At 39.2% G+C, this 27,748-nt stretch overlaps 1 protein-coding gene and 1 long non-coding RNA gene across 3 annotated transcripts in view; one reads left to right on the top strand and one right to left on the bottom strand.

Annotated features, from left to right (window-relative positions):
- me1 (malic enzyme 1, NADP(+)-dependent, cytosolic) overlaps positions 1-16,554 on the top strand; it is an 88,411-nt gene extending 71,857 nt beyond the window's left edge. For both annotated transcript variants that reach the window (XM_032559184.1, XM_032559185.1), the window contains 8 exons: positions 8,182-8,291; positions 10,402-10,499; positions 10,680-10,793; positions 11,648-11,753; positions 11,844-11,986; positions 13,102-13,275; positions 14,656-14,754; positions 14,856-16,554. In XM_032559184.1, coding sequence (XP_032415075.1) covers positions 8,182-8,291; positions 10,402-10,499; positions 10,680-10,793; positions 11,648-11,753; positions 11,844-11,986; positions 13,102-13,275; positions 14,656-14,754; positions 14,856-15,023 — 1,012 coding nt within the window. In that variant the 3' untranslated portion in view covers positions 15,024-16,554. The remainder of the gene's footprint in view (positions 1-8,181; positions 8,292-10,401; positions 10,500-10,679; positions 10,794-11,647; positions 11,754-11,843; positions 11,987-13,101; positions 13,276-14,655; positions 14,755-14,855) is intronic.
- On the bottom strand, positions 5,568-7,042 carry LOC116717657 (uncharacterized). Its single transcript, XR_004338782.1, has 2 exons — positions 6,423-7,042; positions 5,568-6,144 (listed from the first exon to the last, which is right to left on the bottom strand). It is a non-coding gene; the product is annotated as an uncharacterized LOC116717657 (long non-coding RNA).
- Positions 16,555-27,748: the final 11,194 nt, after the last annotated feature.

Here is a 27,748-nt window from a genome sequence, read left to right on the forward strand (position 1 = left end):
CAAAATGAATACAGTGTTGACATTTGATACCAGTATAATTATCTTGTATAAGTTAGCACCCTGTTGGTGTGACTTTCATTACTTTCATTGAACTCTAGTTGGCTTGCCTTGAAAGTCGAATGCATTTAGGGAGATGTAGCCTAGCCATAGCCTTCCTGGACAATTCCTCTCGATTATTATCCCCTTTCAGTTCTCCGTCTGCGCTTTCTCCCATTGACTTGGAAGGGAGGAACAAGTTGCTCAAGGGGTTTGGTTTGGTTGACACAGTGCAGTGTGAAAGTGAACTGCACCAGACAAAAATGTAACAATGTTGCAGTTTTGGTCCCTAATCAAACTGAGTCTCCTGGACTTGTGGATTCCCCTTATAACGTTGATACTTTCCTTAACTTGGAGGCTTCCGAAAGACTGTTGGCATGTTAAAGACAAAGGTTGAAGCTTAAATAGTTAAAACAGAGAACTGGTTCAGAATCCAGTTCAGTCAAACTTTACTAAACTGGATTAGGCCTTCCTGATACCTGCTGAAATTCTTGCTCTCTCTCTAAATGGATGACAGACATTACGGTAAGTTTCTTTCAAAAGGCTTTTTACACCTATATGCCTCCTCTGACTTAAGTTTAAACACCACACCGATACTGAAAATAGCTACCGTGGAGTCCTCCTCATTCCCTCACCAAAGAGTGTTTTGAGGATGTTAGAGCTGGAGTACAATAGGGTACATTAGGGCAAGGGCACCTTTATTTTGTTGTTTTTCTCTGCTTATCCTGGTAACAGGATCCAGGAAAAGTACTTAAAACCCCTTCCAGTCAAAAAACATAGTTAATGTTGTTTTATAATGCCATGTTAATGCATTAAACATTTTTATATTGCTCATTGTTTCTTCTTTAATTAGACTGCACAAGCCTCTGTTAAAGTTTACTGCTTGGACGTGTTACTTATTTGGTTGACTCTCATCTGAGCTGTACCTTCCTTTGAGGAGCTGGAATTGTTTGAGACAGATTGACTCTGGTTGGTCTGATTATTACCCTGTGTGTTTCCTTCAGTCATGTTTCTGATTAGAACCTTCATACACTCTTCCTCCGCGTACCATCATGTCTGTGCCCATGTGCCACGAAGCCATGCATGCACACACATTGGCCTGGTTAAGCCTCATCCTCAACCCACAGAGACTGTAGTCCAGGGAGAGAAGTCTGGGTCTGGGTCTGGGTCTGCTCCAGCTGGCAACAGGAAACCATGACTTTAATAACCGGGTAGCTTCCCAAATGCAGGGAACAGAGTTGCCTCTTTTTTTTCTTCTTCTTCTCCCCGCCGGAGCCAGATTGGCGGAAAATGAATAATTATGGGCTCAGACGTTCAATGAATGATTACAGCGCCAAAGTAATATTCACGTTTAGTTTTCTAAGAATCTAAACAGGGCTAAAATACTCCACACTGAGTCATCATCGACGAGCAGAAGTCTGGGATAAAATTAGTTTTAGTCTTTCGGTCAAAGCTGCCCCTTGCTCAGGGGGATCGATTAGTGATGCAGTCTTGTGTTTGGTTTGAGGCCGTCCAACTGAGCTCCTGAGTTTTCACAATGATCCCAGTAACATGACTACACACACTCACAGCAAAGAAAGAAAGAAAGAAGATGCTCTGGAGTTTTGAGAATTTACTCTTGCTCTGGTTTGATACATTTAAACACCAGACAAAAACACACAAACAAATAGTTTAAATCAAATATGCACCGATCCGATTATAATATCTGTATCGGTCCCGATATTTAAAAAAATTCTAGATCTGGTATTCCCTAATTCCTAATTGCACTTTCTGAACCATTCTGAAGGTTTGTTGCAGTTTTATTTTTCCATATTTGAACAAGATAGTCAATCTATTGTTCTATCAACAGTTTCAGTTTCTTTATTATTTTTTTATTGGCTGTTATTCTCCTAATTGCACTGACTGAACAAATTAAAGTTTTGTTTTTGCATATTTGACCAAATTTGTGAAGCTGTTGGTGTACTTAAATGTGCTGTACTGGTGCAGAGTTATCAAATAAATTTATCATCAAATACATTTGTCTGTTTTAAAAAAATATATATTTTTGTTCATTTCAGCTGTTTTTCTGTATCAGCCGATACTAAACTTCAGATGTCGGTATCGGAAGTGAAACTGCAGTAGGTTTACTATTGAGACCCAAGCATAAAATAATAATAATCTACACTTGACTCCTTATTTCACAGACGGTGCCAGAAATGTTTTGCTTTCAGATTAAATATTTTTAGCCAGAAGTGACTTGAGTTCAGCATGTTTCAGATGGCTTAAAAACAATGTTTGTAAATGAGTCTGAACTGTGCTGACCTATTCAACAGACCACTGAAAACTGCCAGATTGTGACAAAAGTAGAAGGAGATTTGAACATTTCTTACATTAGGATTTTCTGGATCAAAGTAATGAGAACCTTTTAATTTGATTTAGTCCTTCATTGCATGTTATTATGGAGCTATTCAAATATCTATAACTAATTTTTTTTTTTGACTGCCAGAATTATCAACAACTGAATCTTCATGCGTCCGAAACATCCAGCAGGATGACCCAATAATGTATATTTCTTCTCATTTCAGCCATTCATTTACTTAACAGGGACAACTAACGCAAACATAGAACAGAACAAGTATGAAACTGATGCGTTGCATCAAGAGCAAATTTGCAATTTGTCCAGTCCAGTCCTTGGTTGGGCATTTCTATACTTTCGTTTTCACACTGCTCTGTGACACAAAACCAAATCCTTTGAAAAACCCGTTCTCCTCCTCGCCTGTGGTGGCGCTGCGCCAAGAACCACTGAAGAGAAACCTCTGAAGGAGACACTTATTACAACTTTCTTCACGAAGTGTAAACAAAACTGGAGAGGCGTCAGATTTTAGAAGTTGTATAATTTCTTTTCCTTTTGGTAAAATTAGCGCCGGACACACACTACTTTGTTTTGGTCATATTTACCCAGAATACCCTGCATCTTAGTCCGGTTCCTGCTTTAGCGCGGCCTCCGGTCCACTTGGCATTCATGCATTCAAAGTGCACCAAAGTTCACTTTAAATTAACCAAAACCCGGGTTTTTATGTGGACCAGAATTCAGAGTTTGGTCTGCATCAGAATTTGATTCCTCATTCATTCATTCCCCAAACAAACCAAACCAACGAGGCAAAAAAACTAGAGTTTGATTAAAGCCAACCTAACAGGGCTGGTGTGAATACGCACTTAGTTTGTCCAGCAACCTGACGTCTTTCAAAACCGAACAACCCAGTTAATATTTTTTGGTCTTTTTTTTTTTTTTTTGAATGGTTGGGGATTTGAGACATTTCCCATACAAGGCTGGTTGGCACACAAATACTACAGGAATGCTATCAGCTATTTTAAAACTCTTGGCACTGAAAAAAGTGAGGACCGGGCAGATAGGCCGATGGAGGGAGCAACAGAAAGGGAGAGAAAGAATGCAGAATGTGTCTTTTTTTTCTTTTCTTTTTTTTAATGACGGCTCAGGGATTTGAGAAATAATGTGTGCTGAGAGATGCTGGTCTGGAGAACGGGAGTGGGCTGGGGATTTATTAAGGCCTCCTCCACAAAACCCCTTAGGGACAAAGGTAACACACATCCTATGAATGCGTGTGTGTGTGTACACAAATGCTCGGATATACACACAGATTCGACAGCTGTGTTTGGACAGAGCGCCCTTGTCTGTGACCTTTGTTTTGGTCGTCCCGGGCTCTCCGGCCCTCGTGACGGCGCTCCTGCTAAATGAATCGGTTCGTACCTCCTCATCAGGTTCCAGTCTCAGCACTGGAAGGAAAAGAACCACGTGTTGCGCTACTTCCCTATAGTGGCACATTTCAGCTGTAATAACACCAGATTGAGTTTCTTGAAAGAGTCACTTGTTACATCTATAGGAACCTAAATGAGCGCTATAGACTAAACAAACACACGGAAATGAGGAATGTTTGCTTTGTCATATCTTTCCATCAACCATCTGCAATTATCTCTAGATCTTGATGAGATTCTTAAAGTCGGCTAAAAGATCCCCCAAGACAACTGCAGCAGTCTTAAAGTTTTTGCAAACCCTGGCTTCTGTTCAACATATTCTTGTGGTGACTCATAAATCACAGGAAGGTAAAAGTTACAGGCAAAAAAAAAAAAAAAACAGTCTTGTGTTGTTTTGGTAGAATGGCTCAGATTGCTTTGACAGACTACTGGTTTCCCCCCACCGCCCCTTATTGGTTTCAATACTTGTGAGGTTCTATTGCTCAAATTTCTTCAACACACATATGCAATGATCTAAATGTTGATGTATGAAAAAAATGCGTGAAAAGTTTCATATTTAAAAGATGTCTAGGTCATTTTAGTGTAGCTCACCATGAAGAGCTTCACAAAGCACTTTTCATAAAAGATTGTGAAGAGATTGACCCGGAATGGTTTCTTCATGTTAGCACTGGGAGGAGATGGAGGAGTTTAATCTTATCGCAGATTATCTGTCTCATTTTACACTGTCACGGCATAGTGACAGTTTTAAATAATATCTAAAAAAGTTTTTTATATATTTATATATAAAACTTGCATACCCCAACTTTGAAAGGAGACAGACAAATGAAGTTTGCATTTCTTAAAATTGATAATTTATGAAGTGGGAATGACAATCTGAATTAGATGGTAGTCCAAAACAGATTTAAATCACCCATTGTCACACATTAACTGTTTTTGTTTCTGCACCGGTAGCTGTTTCTATTACAAATGTGCGCAAAACTTTCAGTATTCCACTAATGTTGAAAAATCACTATTTCACAGTTTCAGTGGCTCCATTAAATAAGATGTGCCATTGAAATCGAACGTGAATAAGCTTGTTCATACGGTGAGTCATTAAAAAACATGTCATGCCATCATCCTCCTACTACTTCCTGTCGTCTTCTTCTTCCTGGTTTGCGCCAGTGGCAACATGGCGGTTTTGATCATGTGATTCGTGTGATGCGAAAAAAGTTTCCATTTCAGTTTTGCCAAATGAACCAATTTCGATGCAGCCAAAAAAAAAAAAAAAAACTCACATAGGGCCCAATTATTTTAATCAAAAAAGTAGAGGTTTATTTTGTTAGTTTTTTTTTTAATTGGTGTGCTCCCATTAAACAAATGTATTTTCAAAATGCTAAGTTACACAATTACATGGTCAATGCTCACAAATCCACCTTTTTTTCGGTGCGTATGGTAGCTGGGCACGACCTCTGCTGCTCAGGGATTAGTTTGCTTTTTAGAACATGGTCAGGAATAATACTAAGCTATTTAAATCTCCTGGGTGTGCCTTAGCCTGCTGTAGGTTTCTGCCCATAATTCTTCTGTAAGAACATAAAAGCAAATCATGTCTTTCCATTTTTGTCGTTTTCTTTAATTTAGTTGGCGTGGGAACACGTTGGGACTTTCTGATGTCCCAGGGTGTCCAGTGAAAGTTACAGACGCAAAACAAAGGCACCGATCGCTGAACAGAAGCTTCGTTTTTGACAACCCCTCCACTCCCCACCCCACCCCTACACACATTGTTAAAAATAAAAAAAACACACAAAACAAGAACCCTATCTTTATTGGTGCGTACATCAGAACGAAGCGCCTCAGCAGAGAGGCAATGTTCCTTTGTTTAACACCACAATCACAGATATTCCCTCTGCAATTTGTGGTCACCGAAAGCTCATAAGTATGCATGCGTTTATTTTATGTTCAATCTGAGAGGCAATTAGGGTTTGCGCTTAAAAGATCTATTTCGAGCTGAAGTTAAAAGGAAGCAGCGAGCGGGCCCGAGCGGCAGCAGACGAACGCGGCTCTCCTCTGAATCGTCTTGAGCCAGCCCGTGAACTCGCGTGACCTCTCGCTCGCAGCGGCCACGCTGCTTTGCTTGGCTATGGGGCAGCGCCCGCGTCCACCCCGCGCTTGTCGCCCGTCTCCGTGTCCTCGAGCCGCAACACAATGAAATGTTTACAGCTCCCATTCTTGGCCTCATAATTCCTCGACTTTGTTGCCGCCTCTCAGCAGCGCTGCGTGTCTGATAGAAAACACATTTCCCTCGTGTCGGCGCTGCTCCGGTGCTGGCAGGAAGCTCGCGCCGCCGTCGGCGTCTGCGCCGCGGCGTCCAGTGTCCTGCTGTGTGTCACAGGAGAGAAGTCTCTCATCAGGACATAAAGTTTTATTGCATCTGAAATTTATCTCTTTTTTTCCTTTTTTTTTTTTTTTTTGCTTCACTTCCGCCCAGCTCTTTGCAGACCTAAGCGGTTCTGCAGTCACCGTAACAGGGAAACCGCTTTACTGAGCTGTTCAATGACAGTGCTTTCCTCACAGAGGTCCACGGTAATATCCAGGGAAGCGAAGGAGACCGGAATACCTGGAAACAGAAAGGAAAGGATGGCTCTGAAAACAAGCACCTCTCTCTGTTATCCAGTGTCTCGGTCCTGGACGCTGATGTTTATCCAGCCTGTCCTCAATTTCCTCCATCGCTCTGTCACTGGAACAGAAACTGTGTTGTATTTAATTTCCAGTTCAGACGAACCTTCTTCTGTTTTCTTTCCACGGCCTCGTTTTGAACATGCGCAGTTCAGAGCAGGATTTCTCCCTAAACTTCTGCGGAAAACAGAAACCTCCCCACTCCCACACTCTGATCCTGCCACTACCGTGTGGAGGCACCGTGTTCAAGGAGATGTGCAGTGTTAGTTTCCTCCCAATACGATGAGGCTTGTTTGCCTTCTTTAAAAAACAACAACAAAAAAAACCAGATATTTTTGAAAAAAAAAAACAACAACCTTTAAACAGGTATTAAACATTGCTTTTTGGTAAGCCCATTTTTCTGCATTATGTTTTCTTATTGATCTGATGTCATTTTCTAATCTTAAATGTCACATTTTCATGAGCTGTTAACAGAAACAAATCATAATTAACAGAAATAAAGACCAATTATTTTCTAACTGTTTCACTTTGTGCATTTACTGAAATAAATGAACCTTTAAACATGGCTGTACATGGTCCTGCTTCATTTTCCAATTCTACAATAAAGAAAAGGCAGAAAAAGAAAAGTCAAAAAACTGTTTCCTTCCAGAATGAAGCACTACGTTGTTTTGGTCCGTCTGCTATCAAGCAGCAGCCGCCATTCTTACTGTTGTTAAAATCAGTTCTGGTGGTTCTGATGGGGGCACTCTGTCATTTTTATATCAGTATATTCATATTTAGAATAACTTTTAGAATATTAAACTTCTCTGTTGTAGAAGTCGCAGTTTGTTGACACTATTGACCTGTTTGTCAGAATGAGGCAGAACAAAATTCTGCACAAAGACGTTAAAATTGTCCCTATTAACAACACAGTGTTTGCCTTTAAAAATGATATTGTATATCGTCATCCTCCCAAAATAACAGCACTAAGTCTTTTTTTTTTTGTTGAGAGCTTTTTTTCTTTTTTTGACTGAAATACTTTCAGGAAAAAAAAAAAGACCTAGGTCATTATTTTAGGAGGGTGACGATATTTAATCTTACAGAAAAGGCTAAAGGATGTAAAGAATGACATGAAACGAAGAAGAGAATCATTTTGATTCCCGATTCAACAGAGGAGAAACTTCTCTGTCACAGGTCCAGATGCAAACCTCTAGGAAATTCCTCAGCATCCGTTGGAAGGCTTGGAAACCGGGGAAGCCTTCCCCTCTGTCATTGCTGAATCTAACTTACAAACTTGTAGTGCTGGGATTAAGTTTTGTTAAGAGATGTGTTGTTTTTTTTTTTGAGAAGCTTACAGGTGTTGTCTGGGTAGTGTAGGTGGTCTAAGCAGCAACTTGTAAAACCGAACACCGCTGGTTTACTGCTTTGGCTCTTTCCCTTGAAATCAGATGTTTGTTACCCTGCTTTTTATTGGGTGTTTGAGCTCCCTCGTTAAAACGCCTCCTGGGGTGTTCTAAAATCACATGGGGGCGTGCAGGTGGAAAAAGCTCTATTGCATTTCTCTCCACAAAGCTTCATTTTCAATTAACAGCTAAAGGTCAACACTTCCTCTTGTCTGCTCGTGTTGCTGTGCCGCGTTGAGCGGCAGCTCCTCCCTCTGAGCTGAGTCGCACCTCGTGATTGCGTATGTTTTCTCCCACTGCGTGCTTCACAGCAGTGGCGGTTTAGCTATGAATAAAATGCATGTCCTCTGCTTTGCAGGTATGGCATGGACTGTCTGATTCAGTTTGAGGACTTTGCAAACATCAACGCTTTTCGACTGCTGAGCAAGTACCGCAACAAATACTGCACATTCAACGATGACATCCAAGGTAACCGGGGAAGCCGTTCAGACAACACCAACAGAGTATCAAGAGATTTTGGTTTACAATGATGAATGAAGAGGAAAAAGTGAGGTTAAAGCAGCAGAAAAGATTGATGAGAAGGACAAGAGAACCAAAGAGACCAGAGGAGCAACAGCACATGTTGGACTATAACGGCTCTTATCAAAAGCCACTGTAAAAGGCTTTTGATAAAAGCTGTCCAGTTGAAAAGAAAGATAATGCATTTGAAACCAGATTTTTACAGATGTAGGTTTTTTTTCCTGCTATTTCACATTGAATCAAACTCATCTGTTCTTGTTTTACGTCAGTCAGGACAACCAAAATGATTTCTATTCAACTATTGCCAGAATATTGACGGACACAATTTTAGAAACTGCGTCAACGATTCCTTCAAATTTAGAAGTCCCCATATACTAAGTATACCATGACTAGGCCTGTCACAATCACAAATTTTGCTGGATGATAAATTGTCACCAGAAGTTATCAAGATAAACAATAATATTGTTGTTTTGAGACCATTTTCAAGTAATATAACTCTACTGACATAATAATGCACGAACACGTTCTCATGGTTCAATAAACTTTAAATTCTATTAAACATTTAACACTGGAATTGGAAGACATTTTAAATATCCAACATAAGTAAACACAACAACAGAAATAAGAAACAAAATGAATGATAAAGTCTCTGTAAACAAAATTGTCCTTCAAAAAAAAAGGTCTAGTTGAGACCAAAACAACAGACTGAAGATTCTGTGATCCAGCTTTTGGTAGAAAAAGAGAAAACGATCAATTATTGAGATTGTTTTAATTTATCGTGCGATTAATTAATTTATTGCTTATTGCGACCTGCCTAACTATGACTTTGTGATATAGTAATGTATCTGTCACTATGGTGTATTGCTGTCATGACTTCAGAAAACTGCTGATTACACAACATTTAAAGTAATCAAAGGCATACATGTGCGTGTGTCATCATGGGAAAATAAAAAAGCAATTGCCAAAATATGAGGAACAGAATTGTGACCCTTCATAGGTTTGGTTCATCCTTGGCTTCCATTCGAGGATCCCTGAAGATGCTCCATTCATCATGTAGACAGGCATAAATATGGCCGTCTGCCATGTGTTCATCCACATTAAAATTATTTATTTTATCGCTGAGATGAAGGGACGCTCAGAGAGGAAGAAGCCATTGCTCCAAAAGCAACAGGAAAAGCAATACCACAGGTTGAAAAGTCCTACAGAGACAAAGGTCAGGACACAGCTTCACATTTTGAACATGTGTCCTGTGGTTTGATGAAAACAAAAAAAAAATGAAGTGTTGGTAATCACCACTGCTGTGCATTTGGAGGAAAAAAGGGGCATCTTCTGAACCTTCATCCAACTGTGAAATACAGTGGCACCATAAGGTTGTGGAACTGGTGCACTCCACCTAAAAGATGGCGTCACAATGAAAGGACATTATGTGGAAACGCTGAAAGAATAGCTCGAGACAGGAAGTTGATGTTTGGGCGTAAACTGGTCTCAAAGATGGACAAAACTCTTCAGGAGTTAAGTGAAAGTTTAGTTTATAAATCCGTAAAAAGACACAAATGTGTAAACTTTCTCCCTCGAGTTCCTGCAAGTCACTGGACAATATTTCCACACATGGATCGGTAATCCCAATCTCTACACCGTAACGCCACTGATGGCCCAGTAGCAGTAGTAGACCATGGCAAAGAAAGATCAGTCTGTTCTGAACGGAAAGGCTGAGACGCCGCAGAACAATAAAGTCAGCAGTGAGCCAATAAAATGTCAGAGTGTGGAACATTTTGTTGTTCTTCATGTCATTAATAAGCTTAATGAGGAGCTGAGTCTTCAGTGTTGAACGACAGTTGTTTCTTTTAAGGGTTTTAGCTCAGGACAAAAAGACAGGCCTTTCTTTTACGTATACCGTAAGACATGTACGGTATTCACCCCAAAACTAACTGCAGCTCTGATCTGCTATTTTTTATTTCTTTCAAATCCATTCGAAACTCAGTCTTTTAACGTACAGCACAGTAGCATTAATGTAGCACAGTGTTAGAAAAGTCTAATTGACTCCGGTCTCTTTCTTCAGGCACAGCAGCGGTAGCAGTAGCGGGACTCCTCGCCGCCCTCCGCGTCACCAGAAGCAAAATGAGCAACCACACCATTGTGTTCCAAGGGGCAGGAGAGGTTCGTGCATCAGCCGTAAAAAAAAAAAAAAAGATGGCCTAGTCTTTAATGTAACCAATGAGGCACAGTGTCACGCGTTTTGAAGCCAGAACTTTCAGAGTAAAAATAAAGTTGCATCTGTTTTTTTTTTCTTTTTTCCTCTTGTCCTTTTCTCTCCCCTTTCTTCTCTGCTGTTTCCAGGCAGCGATGGGAATTGCCGAGCTCATCTCCATGGCTATGGAGAAGGAGGGACTTGGCAAAGAAGAGAGCTTGAAAAAAATCTGGATGGTTGACTCAAAGGGACTCATCGTAAAGGTGTCTTAGTAGGCCTGAAAACACACATGCACGCAAACACATGCAAACTAAACCGAACTTCTGCTGTGAGAAAACATTAATGGGGCAGTTTTATGTGTTTTTATAGCACAACCAATAAACTGTTACCTTCAGTTATTAAAAAAAATATATTAAATATGACTTAGATTTTACTTTGCAACATAATGCCTTTAAATTGGGACTCTGTCTCTTTAAAAGCGCCAGCTCCTTCTGAGTCTTCGCCTTCAGGAAGTCATCACAACATGGCTCCTCTAGTAATCCTTTAACAATGTTTTTACCAGCATTTCACTGAGAAGTAGCTCCTATAATTTGGCGGTAGGTTCACCCAGGCGTTTTTCACAGCCCATTGGTTGCCATGGGAGATCAAAGGATTTCTCAAATATGCTTGAAAGAATCAAGGCAACACTCCAGGTATGTTTTCAATGGAAGAATAACACTATAACATGATGTAAAGCTCAAAAAAGTGGATTCTTACATAACACTGCCCCTTTAAGAAATGTCATTTTGGAGTTTTTAAGAACAAAATTTAGTATCCTGGTTTTCACTTTGAACTTTTCCTCGGAATGGATGAATGATTAAAAGTACTTGGTAGAGTTAAGAAAACGTTGTGGTGGCACTATGGGTTAGGGAACTATACAAGTTACTTTACCTGCCTGGAAGATTTTGTATGTTCAAATATTCAGGAAAAATATTCAGGGTATTTTCTGCATTTCAAACCAACATAGCAGGCTTGTGACCATTTTTAGAAGAGATGCAGGTTAATCATATTTTTCCGATGATTAATTTGTTTTTTCTTTGATATTTTTAAACTTGATCCCCTCACTCGGCATCCTTAGGGCCGGGACAACCTGACCCATGAGAAGGAGCGATTCGCCCATGATCATCCTCAGATGAGAAACCTGGAGGATGTGGTCAGGGATCTGAAACCCACAGCTATCATTGGTGAGCAACACTTTTGTTCATGTTGTCAGACAGCAGCAGATCGTTTCCAGACACGGTGCAGTACCGAACTTCAGCGTTATTGAATCTCAGGTGCTGCCGCTGTTGCCGGAGCTTTCTCTGAGCGGATCATCAGGGACATGGCTTCCTTCAATGAACGACCAATCATCTTCGCCCTCAGCAATCCAACAAGCAAAGCCGAGTGTACTGCTGAGCAATGCTACACATTCACAGAGGTACGCAGTGCTGCATTGTGGTTAACGGTGTAATTATTATTATTTTTGTCTGCCAGGATTAGCCATTAGATATTTATAGTAGGAGCACCGGTAGCTACACACTGCTGTGTGAATGGATGAGCTATGTAAGACGTTGTGTAACTATTATTTTAAAAACAAACAAAAATTATTATGAAGTTTAAATTTTAAACAAGCTTGTGCAAGTCTTGCTCTCTCTCACTCTGTCGCAGCCTGGATCAATCGTTCTTCGAAATAGCTTCCAACACCTCTGCTCTTCCACCGACTTCATTTTAAACACCTCACTGTTACAGGAAATAGCTAAAATAGCTAACTGTGAGAAACAACTTCCACACCGAAAAGTGTTGCTGCTGTTGTTGGCGCAACCAGATTTGTCTTGGAAATAAAAAAAATAAAAAGCAGAGCAGGGCTAAAAAATTTTTTCTTGTCAATTTTCAGTTTTCCTTTTACAACTTGGCACGTTTATAAAATATAATCATCAAACTTTGTGAAGATTTTGTTTTCTGTTGTTTTGGAAGCAGCACAAGTATAACTTTTTTGTTTTAATTATGGTTTTATTTCCATGGTAATCTTAAGTGTGATTTCATTGGGGGAGCTAATAATTATGACTTTAACTAAACTTTAGTTTAGTCCAGTGGTTTCCAAAGATTTTCTGGGCCCCCCTATGGATTACAATAAAATCCCCCCCAAAAAGAAAAAAAAAAATTAGCTGGGCACACATCAGACAACCGGACATAAACCTAAACACATATTTTGTTTTCAAACTCCACTGAAGTTTATTTCACACTTCAGGTTGCAACAAAACAAACTACAAACCATCTTTATAGTGAAACACTTTTGTGTAACTGGTTTCTTTTTTTTTGTTCATCCATACCGCTTCCCGTGCCCCACCTGCAATAGTCCTGCGCCCCCCCCCTATGGGGTGCGCCCCATACTTTGGGAACCACTGGTTTAGCCACATTTAAATCTTTGGAAATAAGACTAGTAAGCCCAATTCCCACAGCTGATTTCTCAGTGCATATATATAGTGGTCTATAGATGTCTATAATGAGGCCGAGAGGTTAACTTGCATTACATTGAACTCCCTCTTGCTGCAGGGGCGTGGCATCTTCGCCAGCGGCAGTCCGTTTGACGCCGTCACCCTGCCTGATGGGAGGACATTCTATCCCGGTCAGGGCAACAACGCCTACATCTTCCCGGGCGTGGGCCTGGGCGTCACCGCGTGTGCCTTGCGACATATCACTGAGGATGTCTTCCTGACTGCTGCAGAGGTGATGCACGAACGGTTGTAGATGAGCACTAAATTGAATTGAACGATGAAAGCTTACACTGAGGATTTAGAGATGGGCTGTGCTATTATGCTGCATTATGTAAAAATGTAAGAAAGCATCGTTAAAACGGCCTTATGTGATAATAGACGCAAAATGTAACATTTTTTGAACGCATTTTTTTCCTTCTTTCTGCCATATTATGTAAGAACATTACATTTTGTGGCAGTTAGTACAAAATATGGAGGTAGTTAATTTTTTTTAGAAGTGATGATGGAATGTAGTAATAAACAATCATAAACATCCTGATAATTACACTTCTCATAACGATCATGTTGCAGATTTAAATTGAAACTTTGGTCAATAAACACCGAAGTTTTGCTCTTTTCGGTGACTTTTCAGACTCATCATCAGAGCCCTCTACCTTAAAACACATTCACGGATTGTATTACATTTTGTCTGTGTAATTGCCTAACGTGGCTATAATGATGTTTTGCTACATTTAAACTCCTTATTTCATTACATTGCTACATAATGCAATGAGGCATTACATAATAAGACAAAATATTGTAGCCTTAAATCCTGCTAGACGTTATTTATTGTATCTCGTCAATACGAGATAAGATCTCGTAAAAACCAGTGCGTTGAAAAAGTTGCGTGTTTTGATTGTTTTGCCTTGAATGACATGTGGGTTTAAGAGTCTGAGTCTCGGCAACTAAAAGTTTATATTTATTGATCAAAGTTGAAAATGCATAATCTAAGTCGTGATTATTCTTAGAAGCATATTGATTAAGACGAACACAAACAATGGCTCACATCCTCTAATTAGCCATATTATTACACCGTCGATGTTTTTAAAATAGCAACCACTGCATTTTTAATAATCGGTTCAAAATATAATAACATTATTACATAATGCGGCAGAAAGTATTACAAAATGCATTCAAAGATTTATTTTTTCTGACGGTTTTCGTCAGCTGTCGCATAACTTGTCAATACTTTAGGCTCCGTTGCCATGCTGAAAGAATAAAGCCATTCCACAAACAGTTTATTATCGAGCATCGATGGGTAATGTACATTCTTACTCTCGGAAAATGAAAATCAATCCCTAATTAAAGCGATGGTTCTCCATGGGAGTCCCTGAATACCAGCGACAGAATACCAGACGTTCTGTGTCTTTAAGTGGCACCTCTCCTGTTGTCTCCTAATTACAAGCTCTTCTCTCATAATTACAACATCCGGATCTTGTAATTATGAGATAAGATGCCTATTTTCTTTTCCCCCATAAATGTTTATATAGGTTCTGGATCATCTTGAAACGAAAGCAATTCCTCCTAGTAGCTGGATTAGCTTCTTCACGCTGACATAAGCGGTTTGTTGCAGGCGCTTGCTGACCAGGTGACTGACAAGGATCTCGCCGAGGGAAGACTCTATCCTCCTCTCAGCTCCATCAGGGAGGTTTCTCTTAAACTGGCTGCTAAGGTGAGACCCTGAGCACCAAGTTAAATCCAGCCTGTCATGTCGACATTCGAACACAGCGAGAAGTATAATTCCATCCCGCCCCCAAAATTTTCCATTTACAGATCATGGATTACGCTTACCACCACAAAATGGCCACTCTTCGCCCCGAGCCGTCCGACAAAGAAGCGCACGTTCGCTCGATCTGCTATAGCACCGACTACGACGACTTCGCCTTTGACTCGTACCAGTGGCCAGAGGACTGCATAGCTGTGCAGTCGTGCAAACTTTGATGTTCTGCACACAGAAACCAAAACACAACAACAAATAAAAGCCCTTAAAATTGATTATTACCACTGACGTGCAATGTTATCCAAGGATCGAGAGCTGGGATGTAAAAGACGTATGTATATGGCAAGCCGTTTTAACATAAATTCGGTTTTACCGCCCTTACATTCCAGATATCTCAAATTGTTTTATGACTACACCTTTTAGTGATTTGAGATATCTCTAATTACATTCTGACTAGTCGAAATGACATCAGATTCACCATAGAGTTGTATGGAAACTTCAGTTCAAAATATCTACAATGAATTATTGACTATCTGAAATACACATTTCAGATGTCTACAATAAAATTATGACTAGTCAAAAAGTAAAGTCAAGATATCTCGATTTTAGTTTTGACCAGTCATAATTCTAATTAAATATATCTCTGACTCCAAAATTCTTAAATGTATTTTTGGATAGGAGATATGTAAATTTGACTAGTGAAACCTAAATTATGGATATCTTAAAAGGAAATAATGACTAGACAAAACTAAATTAGAGATGTCTTGAATTGTAATTTTGACTAGTCAAAATTCCTTTTAAGATATCTCTAAATGAATCTTGAATTACACAGCTTTTCTATTTAAGATATCTTAAATTAGCATTCTGACTAGTCAGAATGACATTACTGATATCTTGAATATGTATTCTGTACAGTCAAAACGTCCCTGACTTCCGTGGCAATTTGAAAGTTTAATAAAACAATGAAAAATAGAAAAAACGAAAAAAGATGTTTGAAAATGCACAACTTTCAGGTTGAAAATGGTTTGACAGTTTCAAATCTCTTTTTCAGTGCATTCAGTTTGTGAATGAATAAACAGGAAATTATTTGCAGATTACTGAAGCAGTTTTAAAGTCCATGAAGTTTTTGCGTTCTCCAAACATTGCTGAGCTCTTTCTACATTGTGGCATTTACTGTCAATTTTGTGCAGGCAACTGTTTGGACAGCAGAAAGGGGCTTCCACACATTCAGATATCTAAAAATGTAATTTTGACTAGTCATAATTACGTTCAAGATATCTTAAATTGTAATTACGGATGTGTGACCCTTCCAATGACGAATCCGGTGACGTCATTTGAGATATCTTGAAAGGAATTTTGACTCGTCAAAATTTAATTGAAGATGCCTCGAATTATTATTCTTACTAGTCAGAATGTAAATGCAGATATCTTAAATTACCATTACGGATAGTCAAAATGCATTTTTAGATATCTGGAATGTAATTACGGATGGTCAGACCGAATTTATGTTAAAACTGCTTGCCATAGTATGCAAACCTTATATTAATGTACTTTAAATTAACCAAAGACAACTTGAGCATTATTGGTTTGCACTATGAAATATTGCACCAGTTGCTGTCACCACTTTGTTTTACATAGAGAGGGATGTTTATGGCTTAACTTTTTAATTGTACTGTAATAGTTATTTTATGACTGTGTTGGCTAAAATCCAGACACTTTGCCAAATAAAAAAAATAAAAGTTTTTGATTAAACGTTGTCTGATCAGTTTAATGCTCCCAGGGTTATAAATGTTAAAAAGGAACCTCTATAACGTTCATGATTTCTTCCTCTTGAAGAAATCATGAAAAAGTCCCGTATTTTCCCCTGCTCGTCTCAAACGGACTGTGGATGATGTTTTGGCTCCCTCCAGTGGTCAGTTGATGTCATTGTGACATATGGATTGCCAAAACTGAGGCACTCCACGTGTGATTTCATTTAACTGTGTGTTTCGTAATTTCACCAAAACTAATATTCTCTTCTCAGGTTTAATAATAAAGTAAATTAAAGCAACACCTTAGAAAAGCACAAACAATATGAGCAGGATGAAGGACAAACGGACGCAGCAGGTGAACTGAACCGTTTTGTGATCCTGCCGTATATGTGTGGGTTAAACTGTGGAGAGTGGGGAGTAACATTATTTAATCGATCAATAACTAGTCAAACAGTCTGTGGGCTACCAGAGGCCTCGGCTGGCCCACTGCCCAGGCCCGTCTGAAGCCAGTGCTCCCAGTAAGCAAACAGACCAGTCAGCATCCAGTGCTTGGCGTCCCACCTCAGGCAGTGCACTCAGAGCCGTTCGGTCCTCCCAATTTCTTCCGTTCACTCAGCCACTGAATCCCCCATTTTGGCCTTAGGCAACCCCAGTTCTACCCTCACAATCAATATGTCTCAATGTCAGCACCATCCAGGGGCCAGTTTAAGTGTGCAGGCTGCAGACGGTTTTGATCCTTTGCCAGTATTTATCAGAAATACTGTCACCAGATTTAAGTGTTTTTGCGCATTTGTGTAGAAAGCTTAAAGACTGTCACATTTTTCACAGTTTCTTTGCTCCGATTTTCAGAGATATGTAACTTTTCGCTATTGTTGCTGTTGGCCTAAGTAGTTGATTGGTTTATTACTACATTAAATATTAGGCATTAAAATGTTTAAGTTGAGGAATGACTATCAACCTAATAAAAGTTAACACTTGTTTTTAAACAGCGCTAGGTTTTATCCGGCTAATTTAGCACCAGCGTTAATGCTGGCTAGTAAGCTTGGTCTAGCTAAGCTAGTCATTCTCAGTGAACGGCATATCCTGGCTGTGGTTGTCAGGGAAATTGTTATAATGCCAGCTTATTGAAACAGACGTAATACATTTTTGTAACAATTTAAGATTTAATCACAAGTTTAGATTTTTGCTTGTTTTCTTGTTGACATGGCAGAACCAACAAGATGAGCAAAATTCTCCTAAAAAATAAGTTAAAAGTTTACAGTCGTTAAGCTACTGCACTGACAATTGCTGCTCACATTGATTGATTAAAATCTACTTGTATACTATGCAGGTCATTTTGTAAGTGTACCTCTAGAAAAAAATTAAATTTTGCACGCAGTGAATGAAAATCGGGGGCAGATTTAGTAGAACACCCCTAAAAGAAAATATAGCACTACATACACTTTACACACAATGAGATAATATTCCACGTCTGCTGCTAAATATTTCAGCTTTTACACTTAATACCACTCAAAAAGATGAAGTCTGATGTTTACAACTCGCCCCACCTTTCATCACAGCGATTATAGCAGATCACACACATTCTCATCCTGCTTTATTAACTTGTTCATAGTTGCAGTCATTCAAATACGGTGATGGGTTTTCTCATTTACTTCTGTCTACTTTTCTGCAGGAGAAGCAGGATGTTGATGGAGCGAGTGCTGGTTTGGCACCGCCTGCATGTTTTCTGAGCTAACTTTAAGCTTCTGCCTGACACATTGTGGCGCCGCCCTGCAGGCCTTTGACGGATGCCAGTCACAGACAGACTGGCATCTGTAACCTTACACCCCTCTGACCTTGTTTGCAGTTTCATTAAATGGCACCTTACTTGGACATTTTGATTAGTGCTAATCAGTAAACCTCCCCCCACCAAACCCTGAGGGGATATTTGCTAGTGTGACTCTGTCTAGCCGCCCTCCCTGTCCTCTTCCATTTGACATTTCCCTCTCTCTGTCCACCAAACTATGAAACCAGAATAGCTCCCATTACTTCCAGTGCCTATGATTCACATTCTCTGTCCTTATTGGTCAGGTTGGCTTAGCCTTTTTTCTTACTCATGCTATGAAAGTCGTGAAACCCTAACAACTCAAAAGTTTCTGCTCTCAAGTGAATGTGCACTCTAAGGTTTTGCAAATGACCACCAGAGGGCGCACTAACACGTTATTTGAGACGCTCTCAGCTTCCCCCGCTGTGTTTGATGCATCTAAGGTTAGAATCACATAGATGCAGTAACGTATTAAATACAGAGCATGCTGTATCCAAATCAAGTTTATTAAAGACTGCTTTTACTCTTAGGATTAATGTTTTATAGTGAGTTTTATAGATCAAACAAACCCTTTAGAAGATACTGATAACCTGAACTAATGAGACTTATTGGAGATGGTAAATAATCACATAAATGTTACACAGGAGTATATCGACATTTTTAATAATTGCTGCTCTTTACTCCTGTGACAGTTTTTTATGGAATCATGAACTGGTATGTTACAGATGTGCATGTTTTGCTGTCTTTACTAATTTAATACCCAGCATTAACGGTTATACTTACAGGAAGCTGTGTTAAGTATGTTTCCTGGTTTCCTTGGTAAAGTCTGAAGCCTCATCCAAACGCCACAGCCTGCCTAAATACTGTTGATGACCAACTCCATCCTCCAGTCGTTCAGTCCTAATGAAGTAACTTGGTAACGTTGTCGTGCCAAAGTGAAGTAAAATCTCAAACATTTCTAACACAGCATCCATGTCTGATGCACAAACCTTCCATGAGAAGCCAGCACCAGTAAGGTGTATCCAACAGGGCTACAGGGCTTAATATACATTTTGCATTTAAGATTAAAACAAACATGTTTCACCCAAATCTCCCCAAGTTTCCTAGTTTTAGCTTCACCTGGTTCAAACTCACTAAAGGAATGCTGTGCATTTTAGGCAATAAAATGTTTATTTTCTTACGTAAAATGCTAACTTATTTGTTTATGTGCATCTTTTAATATATCTCTAATATTGCGTTAAGTAAACTGTCAGGGTTTTTTTTATGATTAACCAGTTAATCGTCAGAATAACTGATTATTAAGAAAATTACTTCCAGCCCTAGTTTTTAATAAAGTATGCGCAACACAAATCAGCACTTTTTACACAATTTAAATATATTTCGGAGCTACACTCTAGTGTTAATGTTGGCTGTAATTATATTTTTACTTACTTTTTTCATTTCAGTCATTGTAGTAACTTTATGCTCTAATTATTGTAAGAGTGACTTTATAGTATGAATGCTGATCTGAAAAGTATGAGCTGTGAAATATATATATATATATATATATATATATATATATATATATATATATATATATATATATATATATATATACGAGAAACTTAACAAAAAGAGGAAAAAAACAGAAAAGGTTATTCTGTTTGAAAAAAACCTCGAGGTTAATCATATAAAACTGTCGACACAAACACCCAGCACCACAAGCCTTGACAAGTACAGAGAGAGAGGGAGGGAAAAAAGAAGCTATTTGGATGAAGGTCTTGTAAACGATTTGCTTCAGCCACCTACCATCAGCGGCGGGAATCGTGCGGCTCCTCTGTTGTCCGCCGGACAGCGGAGGCTCAGGCTGCCTCAAGGATTTTCTGTGCACCTGTGCGCCGCTCTCTTTGCTTTCCTCTCAGGCACAAAGAGCCACATTTGCGAGAGCTGATGGTGGCTGGCTGAAAGTTGAAGCGTATTGATCGCCAAGTGTCACCAGTAAACGTGAAAGGAATGCAGCCGGCGTGCAACTTTTTCCCCGGCCTCCTTTTCAAATCGACGTATTCGCGACCAGAATGGATGTCGGCACAAAAACCTAATTAAAGGATGAGCCGGTGTTCCCCCCTCGCCTCCGTTTCTCATGTAAAACTCCATTCACGTACTTTGCTGCTCTCTGTCACATACAGAGAAAAACTTCTTTTTTTTTTAATTAAAAAAAAAAACATAACATAAAGAGGAAAGAAGAGTCATGGCAGAATTGTTCACTAAACTATCGATATCGTTAAACATTTTCAGATTTCTTCACGTTAATCTGCAGATATTGATGTATTTCTACATGCTGACAAAACGTTGTGCATAACTTGTATATTTGCCAGAGGACATACTGTAAGTGAAGAGAATGTCACTGAGCACTCGTCCAGAAAACCCTATAAAGCAGCATGGTGGCGGCAGGGTCATACTGTGGGGATGTAAACTAGTCAGTGTTGATGGGTGGAACAAAATTCAGGACGTTTCTGGGATAACATGTCTTAACGCTGCAGTATGTATGTGTTACAAAAATAAATATTGATTTTACACATTTATTAAAACTGTCACCATGTCTTGACAATAAAGTATAAGACATGTAAAAAAAAATTAACAAAATAAATAAATAATAAAGCTCCTCCCAGTTCTACTATTGCTCTCTGCAAAGATCTACCACTTCCAGTCAGAAACAGCCAATCAGAGCCAGGAGGAGAGGCTTAGTGCTGTCAATCAATGCTGCTCAATGTGCTAATGGCAGAGAAGCAACTTACCTTTACAGGAAAGCCGTTTATCCTGCCGTAAATGCTAACTAGCCTTAGCATTTACGGCAGGCTCTGTTGTGTGGGGAGCAGCTGTAGCGTAGAAAGTGGCAAAATGTGAGCAGCGCACACACAAAGGTGGTTGACAGTGCAAAGAACCCTCTTCCTGGCTCTGATATTGGTTGTTCCTGACCAAGCTGTGTATTTCTGTAGTTGGCACTATGAGAAGGCAGAGGAGCTCAATTTTTTTTCTCTTTTTTTTCACAGATTATCTGTCTTATGCTATGTCTCACGAATGTACTTCTAAGCGATGTGTAAGCCTGGGCAAGGGTTCAACTTCCCAATTTGTTTTCAGGCCAGCCGAGAAACATAGTCCCTCTGGTGCGCCCTGGGTTTTCTTCTGGGTCTCCAAACCATATCAACTGTACGGCAAATTCCATGCGCTACAATGGCCCAGTCAAAGTACAGTCCTAAGATTAACTGACATAAAGTAGCAAAGGATGAAAATATATCTTCACCTATGCTCTCCTTCCAATTTAGCTCATCTTTAAGAAAGATTACATAAAATTATGGACATCCCTGACCGTCCTGTTCATGAGACTGTCTTGAAAAATAGTGTCTTCAGTCAGAGGCTTCTTCAAATTTGCTGTAATACAGACCGCTAGAAGATCTTTACTGCCAACAACCATTTTCAAGAACTGAATAATTTGAATATAAGTTGCAACAACATTTAATTTCCCTTTGGGGCCAATAAAATATTTTTGAATTTGAATTTTGATGTCAAACTAAGAGTAGCAAAAATATTTGCTTGTCTAACGTAGACCGAGGTTTGTGTTCATAAGGTGATACTTTGGAAGGCATTTATTATCCATAATCCTCCCATTCAGAAAGAACCCCTCACAATGCAGATGTTCATCATAACATCTGGCGTGTTCCTTTTACATATTGTGTTTTCATCCCCACTGAGTTATTCGTACTGAATGTTTCTTTTGTCTTTTGCTATAAGTCTAGCTCATTTAAAAAAAATCCTAAACATGCACTTCTGATCTGATCCCACTCTTGAACCTGCGTTTTGTTCCTCTACGACACTCAGAAGGGTCTGAATTCTTGTCGTCAATGGCTGTTTGTTTGGTTTTAGTGCTTAGAATATGTTTTTTTTTTCCTTCTTCTGACTGTTTTAGTGTTGAATTGTACTGTAAAATCCTTACTGGCAAACGTCTGAATGGGGCGTCTTTTTTTTTTTTTTTTTTAAAAACAACCTTTTCGTTTTATTAAGCGTAATATTGTGTGTAACCTTAGAAAGTTAAATAATATTCGCATTCCTTTAAAGGCATGCACACTGAGCGACCTCAAACTCTGCTCTACCTTTAGCTTAGCATAGTTGCTACACGGAGGGACTTTTGTTCCCTCAGCGAAATTTCCGGCGCTCGGCCTGGCCGGTGGTGGACTGAACAAGGACCGTTTACCCAGAAAGCACCTCTGCTCGGCAGCTTCCTACTGCTCGGCCGTCCCTGTGAATTATAACTCGGAGAGACGTCCCCTGTCTCGCGGACGGAAGGCGAGGGTGCGTGCGCGCGGCACAGGTTTCAGCCCGACGGGCCTTTGGTGGGCGCAGGTTTCCGACAGCCTGTTGTTTCTCAGGCGGGTACCACGCGCGGCTGCCAAGCAGTGAGCGCCGACGCCTTGACAACTTTTCCATAATTAGACGAGGCCCCGCACCCGGCGCTCGGGAGGGACTCCGACGCCGAAATCCAACGTGACATGTGTGATCACGACCCAGAGTCGTGTTTAATTAAATTTTTTAAGCACGAGGCGTTCCGACCTCAGTCCCTGCAGCTGTAGAAAAAAAAAAAAAAAAAAAACTAAATCAAACTGAAATGGGACACTTGCTTTCATGTTGTTGTTTTTTTTTATGTTTATGTGTTTCACATCAAACTCAACAGGTGGTAAGTCCCAGTTTTTGTAGGTCTTCAGCTTAAGCACGCAGATGGAAACACAGTTTAAAAATAAAGACAAAAAAAAAAAAAAAAGAGAGATGAAAATTCAACATTTATTGAAGCGGCATTACAATGCCTTTAACTGCCCAACATGTATTTGCCGCTTTTGGAGTAAATGTACATGGTAGACGGGCTTGTGCCTGTTATTCTGCTGCATGCTCCAGATGGACCAACACATGGCAAAAATGTGAAAGGCAGGATATCTGCATGTGACCTAAATCGCTCGTTTCTGCTCCAACATGCCAACAAGACAGCCTAAAAATGGAAACTGCTGTAGCTGCTGAGAAATTATCTGACGGAATGAGTAAAAATAGGAGCAAATGTTTTAAGGGCAAAAAGCAAACTGTTAGCAAGGTGACTAATAAGCATTATAACACATCCTTTGAATTTTTCTACATATCTCAACAGCTATTTATTGGTAATGTTAAGACATTTTTGTTAAACTCGCCTCCATTGCAGTGCCCTGCAAAAAGATTCATAACACTTAACATATTTTGGCACATTACGAACGCAAACGTTATTGCATTTTATTCAGATTTATACCGAATAAATCTGTAGATGCAATTGTAGATGTGGAAGAACATCACAATTGTTGTGATGTTTCGATACATGGTTTTCGAAACAAGTTTAACCCGCTGACCCCTCCCCCTCCCCCAAAGAAAAAAATGAAAAGTGTGGAGTGCTTTTTGTATTCAGTCCCCCTTAACCTGATACTCCTAGATAAAACGACATCATTCAGAGACAACCTGATTTCAGAGGCTAAATTTCTTTTTACCAGTAGTCAGTCAATTAAAGAATTTATTCACTATACTTGACTTTGTAAGCTTGAAATGTACTTTTTCAAAAACTGTTTAAGAAAATGTTTCAAACCAAACATCTCAATTTTCATATTCAGGACGGTTCAAGAGAAGTCATTTTGTTTCAAATGTAATTTAGAAATGTTAACTATAAACTGGAAGAATAAGACATTGTTGCTATAAGTAGGCTACATAATACCATGGTCTTACCCACACATCCATCAGTACTTTTTTGTCTTTTGTGGCCTTTATTTGACAGTAATCTGCCAGGAAGACATGAGGCAAAATGTCAACATTTTAAAGCGAAATTTGCTGCCGAGCTCACCCCTTTGACTCTCCCCGCTCATCTTTTCACTCTTGCGACTCTGCAGGTGACCGCAGTACAAGATCTTCCGTGAACTAAGTAACCCTCCGCAGGAGAGGCCTTTAGGTCAAAATAGGTAATGCGATCTATCTGTGTTACGTAACATTAAGGCGTTAAAGTTTTTAGATTAATCGCGAGAGTCAACGTGGACAGCCATTCTGTGAAGACTTGAGAGGTTTGTTAGAAAACAATAACAATAGTTTCATGGAGTACAACTCAATATTTAATCGTAAAAGAGAGAGACTATGGCAAAATTCAATTGTTTCTGGAATTAGAAGATTTTGAGTTAATTTCCCCCTCCACATATTATTGTGTCCTTGTTCCCAATGTATGAATGCACATCTAAAAGTAGCTGTATCCATCCATCCATCCATCCATCCATCCCTACTTATCCTTGCAAGGTTCTAGGAGACCTGGTGCCAGAAGTACCCACACGCCAAAGAAAAAAAACTGCTCAGATTGGTGCGATAATTCATTCTATAAGTACTATTAAGTACCTTATCTAACACAAGGTAATATCTAAGTGCAACATCTTTGCCTTTTTTGTATGATTGGTGCATTTCGTTCCTGTTTTGTATACTCAGTGAGTATGAACCTGTTCCAAAATAAACAGCACTCATTAACAAAGGAAGGTAAGCCCACCAACACACTCCATGCTCTCATGACCGGTAGGAGAGCATTGATGTTCAGCCTGAACGCTCGCGATTGGCCGACGTCGCATTCAACGTGCGCGCGTGCGCCGATATTAGCATGCATGTATTTGCAGGAATAGCCTTTTGCAATTGTTCTTTTGATCTTCATTAATTCTGTAATTGTTGGCCGCCAGTGATTTTCTGCCAAGTTTCGTAAACATCAAAGCACTTGCTCATCCTCTCTGAAACCAGACCTAGCCCATTAAATTAACATGCATATTGCATCTTGAGCTCAATAAGTTGCCTAATTAATTGTGAGAGGCAACAACAGCTCCTGCTTGTTATAAAAAGTAGTTTGTGTCCCTTAGCTTGTGTGGTCATGGTGCCTGTCCTGCTGCACAAAACGTGAGTCGCTACGGCGGTCAGATGTATATGTGATGGTGAACCAGTGTTTTTCCCTTTGCCTATTAATGGCCAGGTCCTCTTTGATGTGGTCAGCATCAGTTGTGGCATGTACTGTAAATCTGCCTGCAGTGTTACCTCATTACCTGCTAAAGGCTCCACCTGAGTCCATCCACCTGATGGATGGATGCATTAACCCTCCTGTTATGTTCGTTTCTAGGGTACAGCAAAAATGTTTGTGGGTCAATTAGTGTCAGAAACCAAAAAATTCCTCCAAAACATTTTGTATCTGATTATTAACTCCAATACTAACCATTTCAATCAATATTTGTGCAATGATGTTTTATTATTTCTCACAAATTAAGGATCAATGACAACAATTTACTCATTTACTCATTTGGACATAAAAAAAATGGAATTTAGATTTTTAATGTCCACTGAAAAAAAACCTAGACACAAAAAAACAATAATTTCCTTGAAGTTGACCTTTGGTAAAAAAAAAAATTATATTACAATTTATTTTTTTTCAATGGGTGATCTTTATAATTGTATTTGAGACACACATACTGTTCTGGGTCAAATTGACCTGCTGATTAAAATCAAGATAAATGAGTCATGCAGAGAGTATTTATGTTTTCATCCACATCTGCCGAGTGTCACTCAGTGTGGGTGGAGTTTGTCCACATGAACAGAAAAGTTTCCCATCAAAAGTTGTGTGAACACCTGCTTTCTCGCAGTTTCCTAGTGAAGTAAAGAGAGTAGTGAGAAAGTGGGCTTGTGTGTGTCGATATGTGCATGTGTGTGTGTGGTGGGGTGTGTTTGTGTGTGTGTGTTTGTGGTGAAATATGGTTCATAGCTGCAAGGAAACATATAGAATTGGACATTTTTTAATCTATTTTTGCACTTTAACCTGACTGGCAGGTCAAATTGACCCGAACAGTATCTATGTAAAAAGTAGACCTAGGGGTTGGTACAAATGTGTAAAATGAATAAATTTTCAATTTATATGCAGAGTGCACCTATTAAGACAAATAGAAAACATTTCATGCAAAAAAAAAATAAAATACTTCCAACTATTTAAAGAAAAATTTAAAACTTTAACCTGGAACATAACAGGAGGGTTAAAGAACCAACAAAGGCTCAGTGGGTTGTTTTTATTCTTTCTGATCAGTTCATCACATCTCAGTTTACTTTAACTGCGCAAAACTTTGTCAATATTTCGCTAATGTGGGAAAAAAAACAACAAACATGTTTCTATTAAAACAAGAAATGCAATTAAAATCACACGTGAATAAGTTTGTTCATTAAAAAACGTGACCCTCCCAACTACTTCCTGTGTTCTTCTTCTTCTTCGTGGTTTGTGCCAGCGGCAAACATTCGGTTGCTGAACATGCGACTCGTGTGATGCGAAAACAGCGTTTCCATTGCAGTTTTGTGAAATAAGCCAATTTTGATACAGTCAAAAAAAAAAAAAAAACCCACCTCATCCAATCAGCAAAACTTTTGATCAAAAACAAGATTTTTCGAAATTGTTGCGTTTCCAGCTAATTTATTTTCGGAACGTCAAATCGTGCAATTATATGATAAATTACAGAAATTATTCACATTAGATAAAAGCCATAATCACAGTGGAGTGAGACTTTTAAATATATTTTCTTAGCATTTGGTGTAGCTCCCTTTTAAACTGTATGGTTTTGGTGAAATGTTTTTGGCAAAATATTTTGCAGAAATTTTTGGCCCTTAGGCTATTTGAAAACCCCTGAACAGACATTTCATCCAGCCCACATTTCTGTATTATGCTGATGAATGTTGAGTTTTTTTTAAATTGATTTATTTATTTATTCTTATTCCAGTTGTAGCATGAATATTCCGTCTTGCAAAAAAAAAAAAAAAGCTGATCATACATAATTTGATATCCAAGACTTACATGAGTATAAAAGTGAGTGTAACCTTTTAACCTGAACTATATTTCATCAGAATATGCACATATAATATACACATATCTGGTGGCCAGCGTTGCCTCCCTGCATTAAGCTTCGTCAAACCTCCTTCCATTTTCCAGCTTATCAAAAGATGCATATTCATAATATATATCCAGATTTTAATGGTAGATTTCTGCAAATTGTTATTGTCACGTTTGCTTTCATTCATAGGGAGGAATTATGGGCTAAAATTTGAGGCTTCTGAGTGATTATAGAAATCCACCAAGTCACCAGGAATAAACTCCATTTATGCTGTCACCATGTTTGTAACAAAGGTGTGTTGTCTGTGCAAAAAAAAAAAAAAAAAATCCTCAAGGACAATTTGTAAACCAACAGCCTGAGGTTATTATTTTATCCCCTAGAGAGGATTCATCATCTATTGTACTGCTCAATGACTACCTCACAGTCCTGAATGTAAAAAAAACAAACAAAAAAAACAAACACCTGGTCAGACT

Source organism: Xiphophorus hellerii, chromosome 3 (genome assembly GCF_003331165.1).
Source record: "Xiphophorus hellerii strain 12219 chromosome 3, Xiphophorus_hellerii-4.1, whole genome shotgun sequence".
Lineage (NCBI taxonomy): Eukaryota > Metazoa > Chordata > Actinopteri > Cyprinodontiformes > Poeciliidae > Xiphophorus > Xiphophorus hellerii.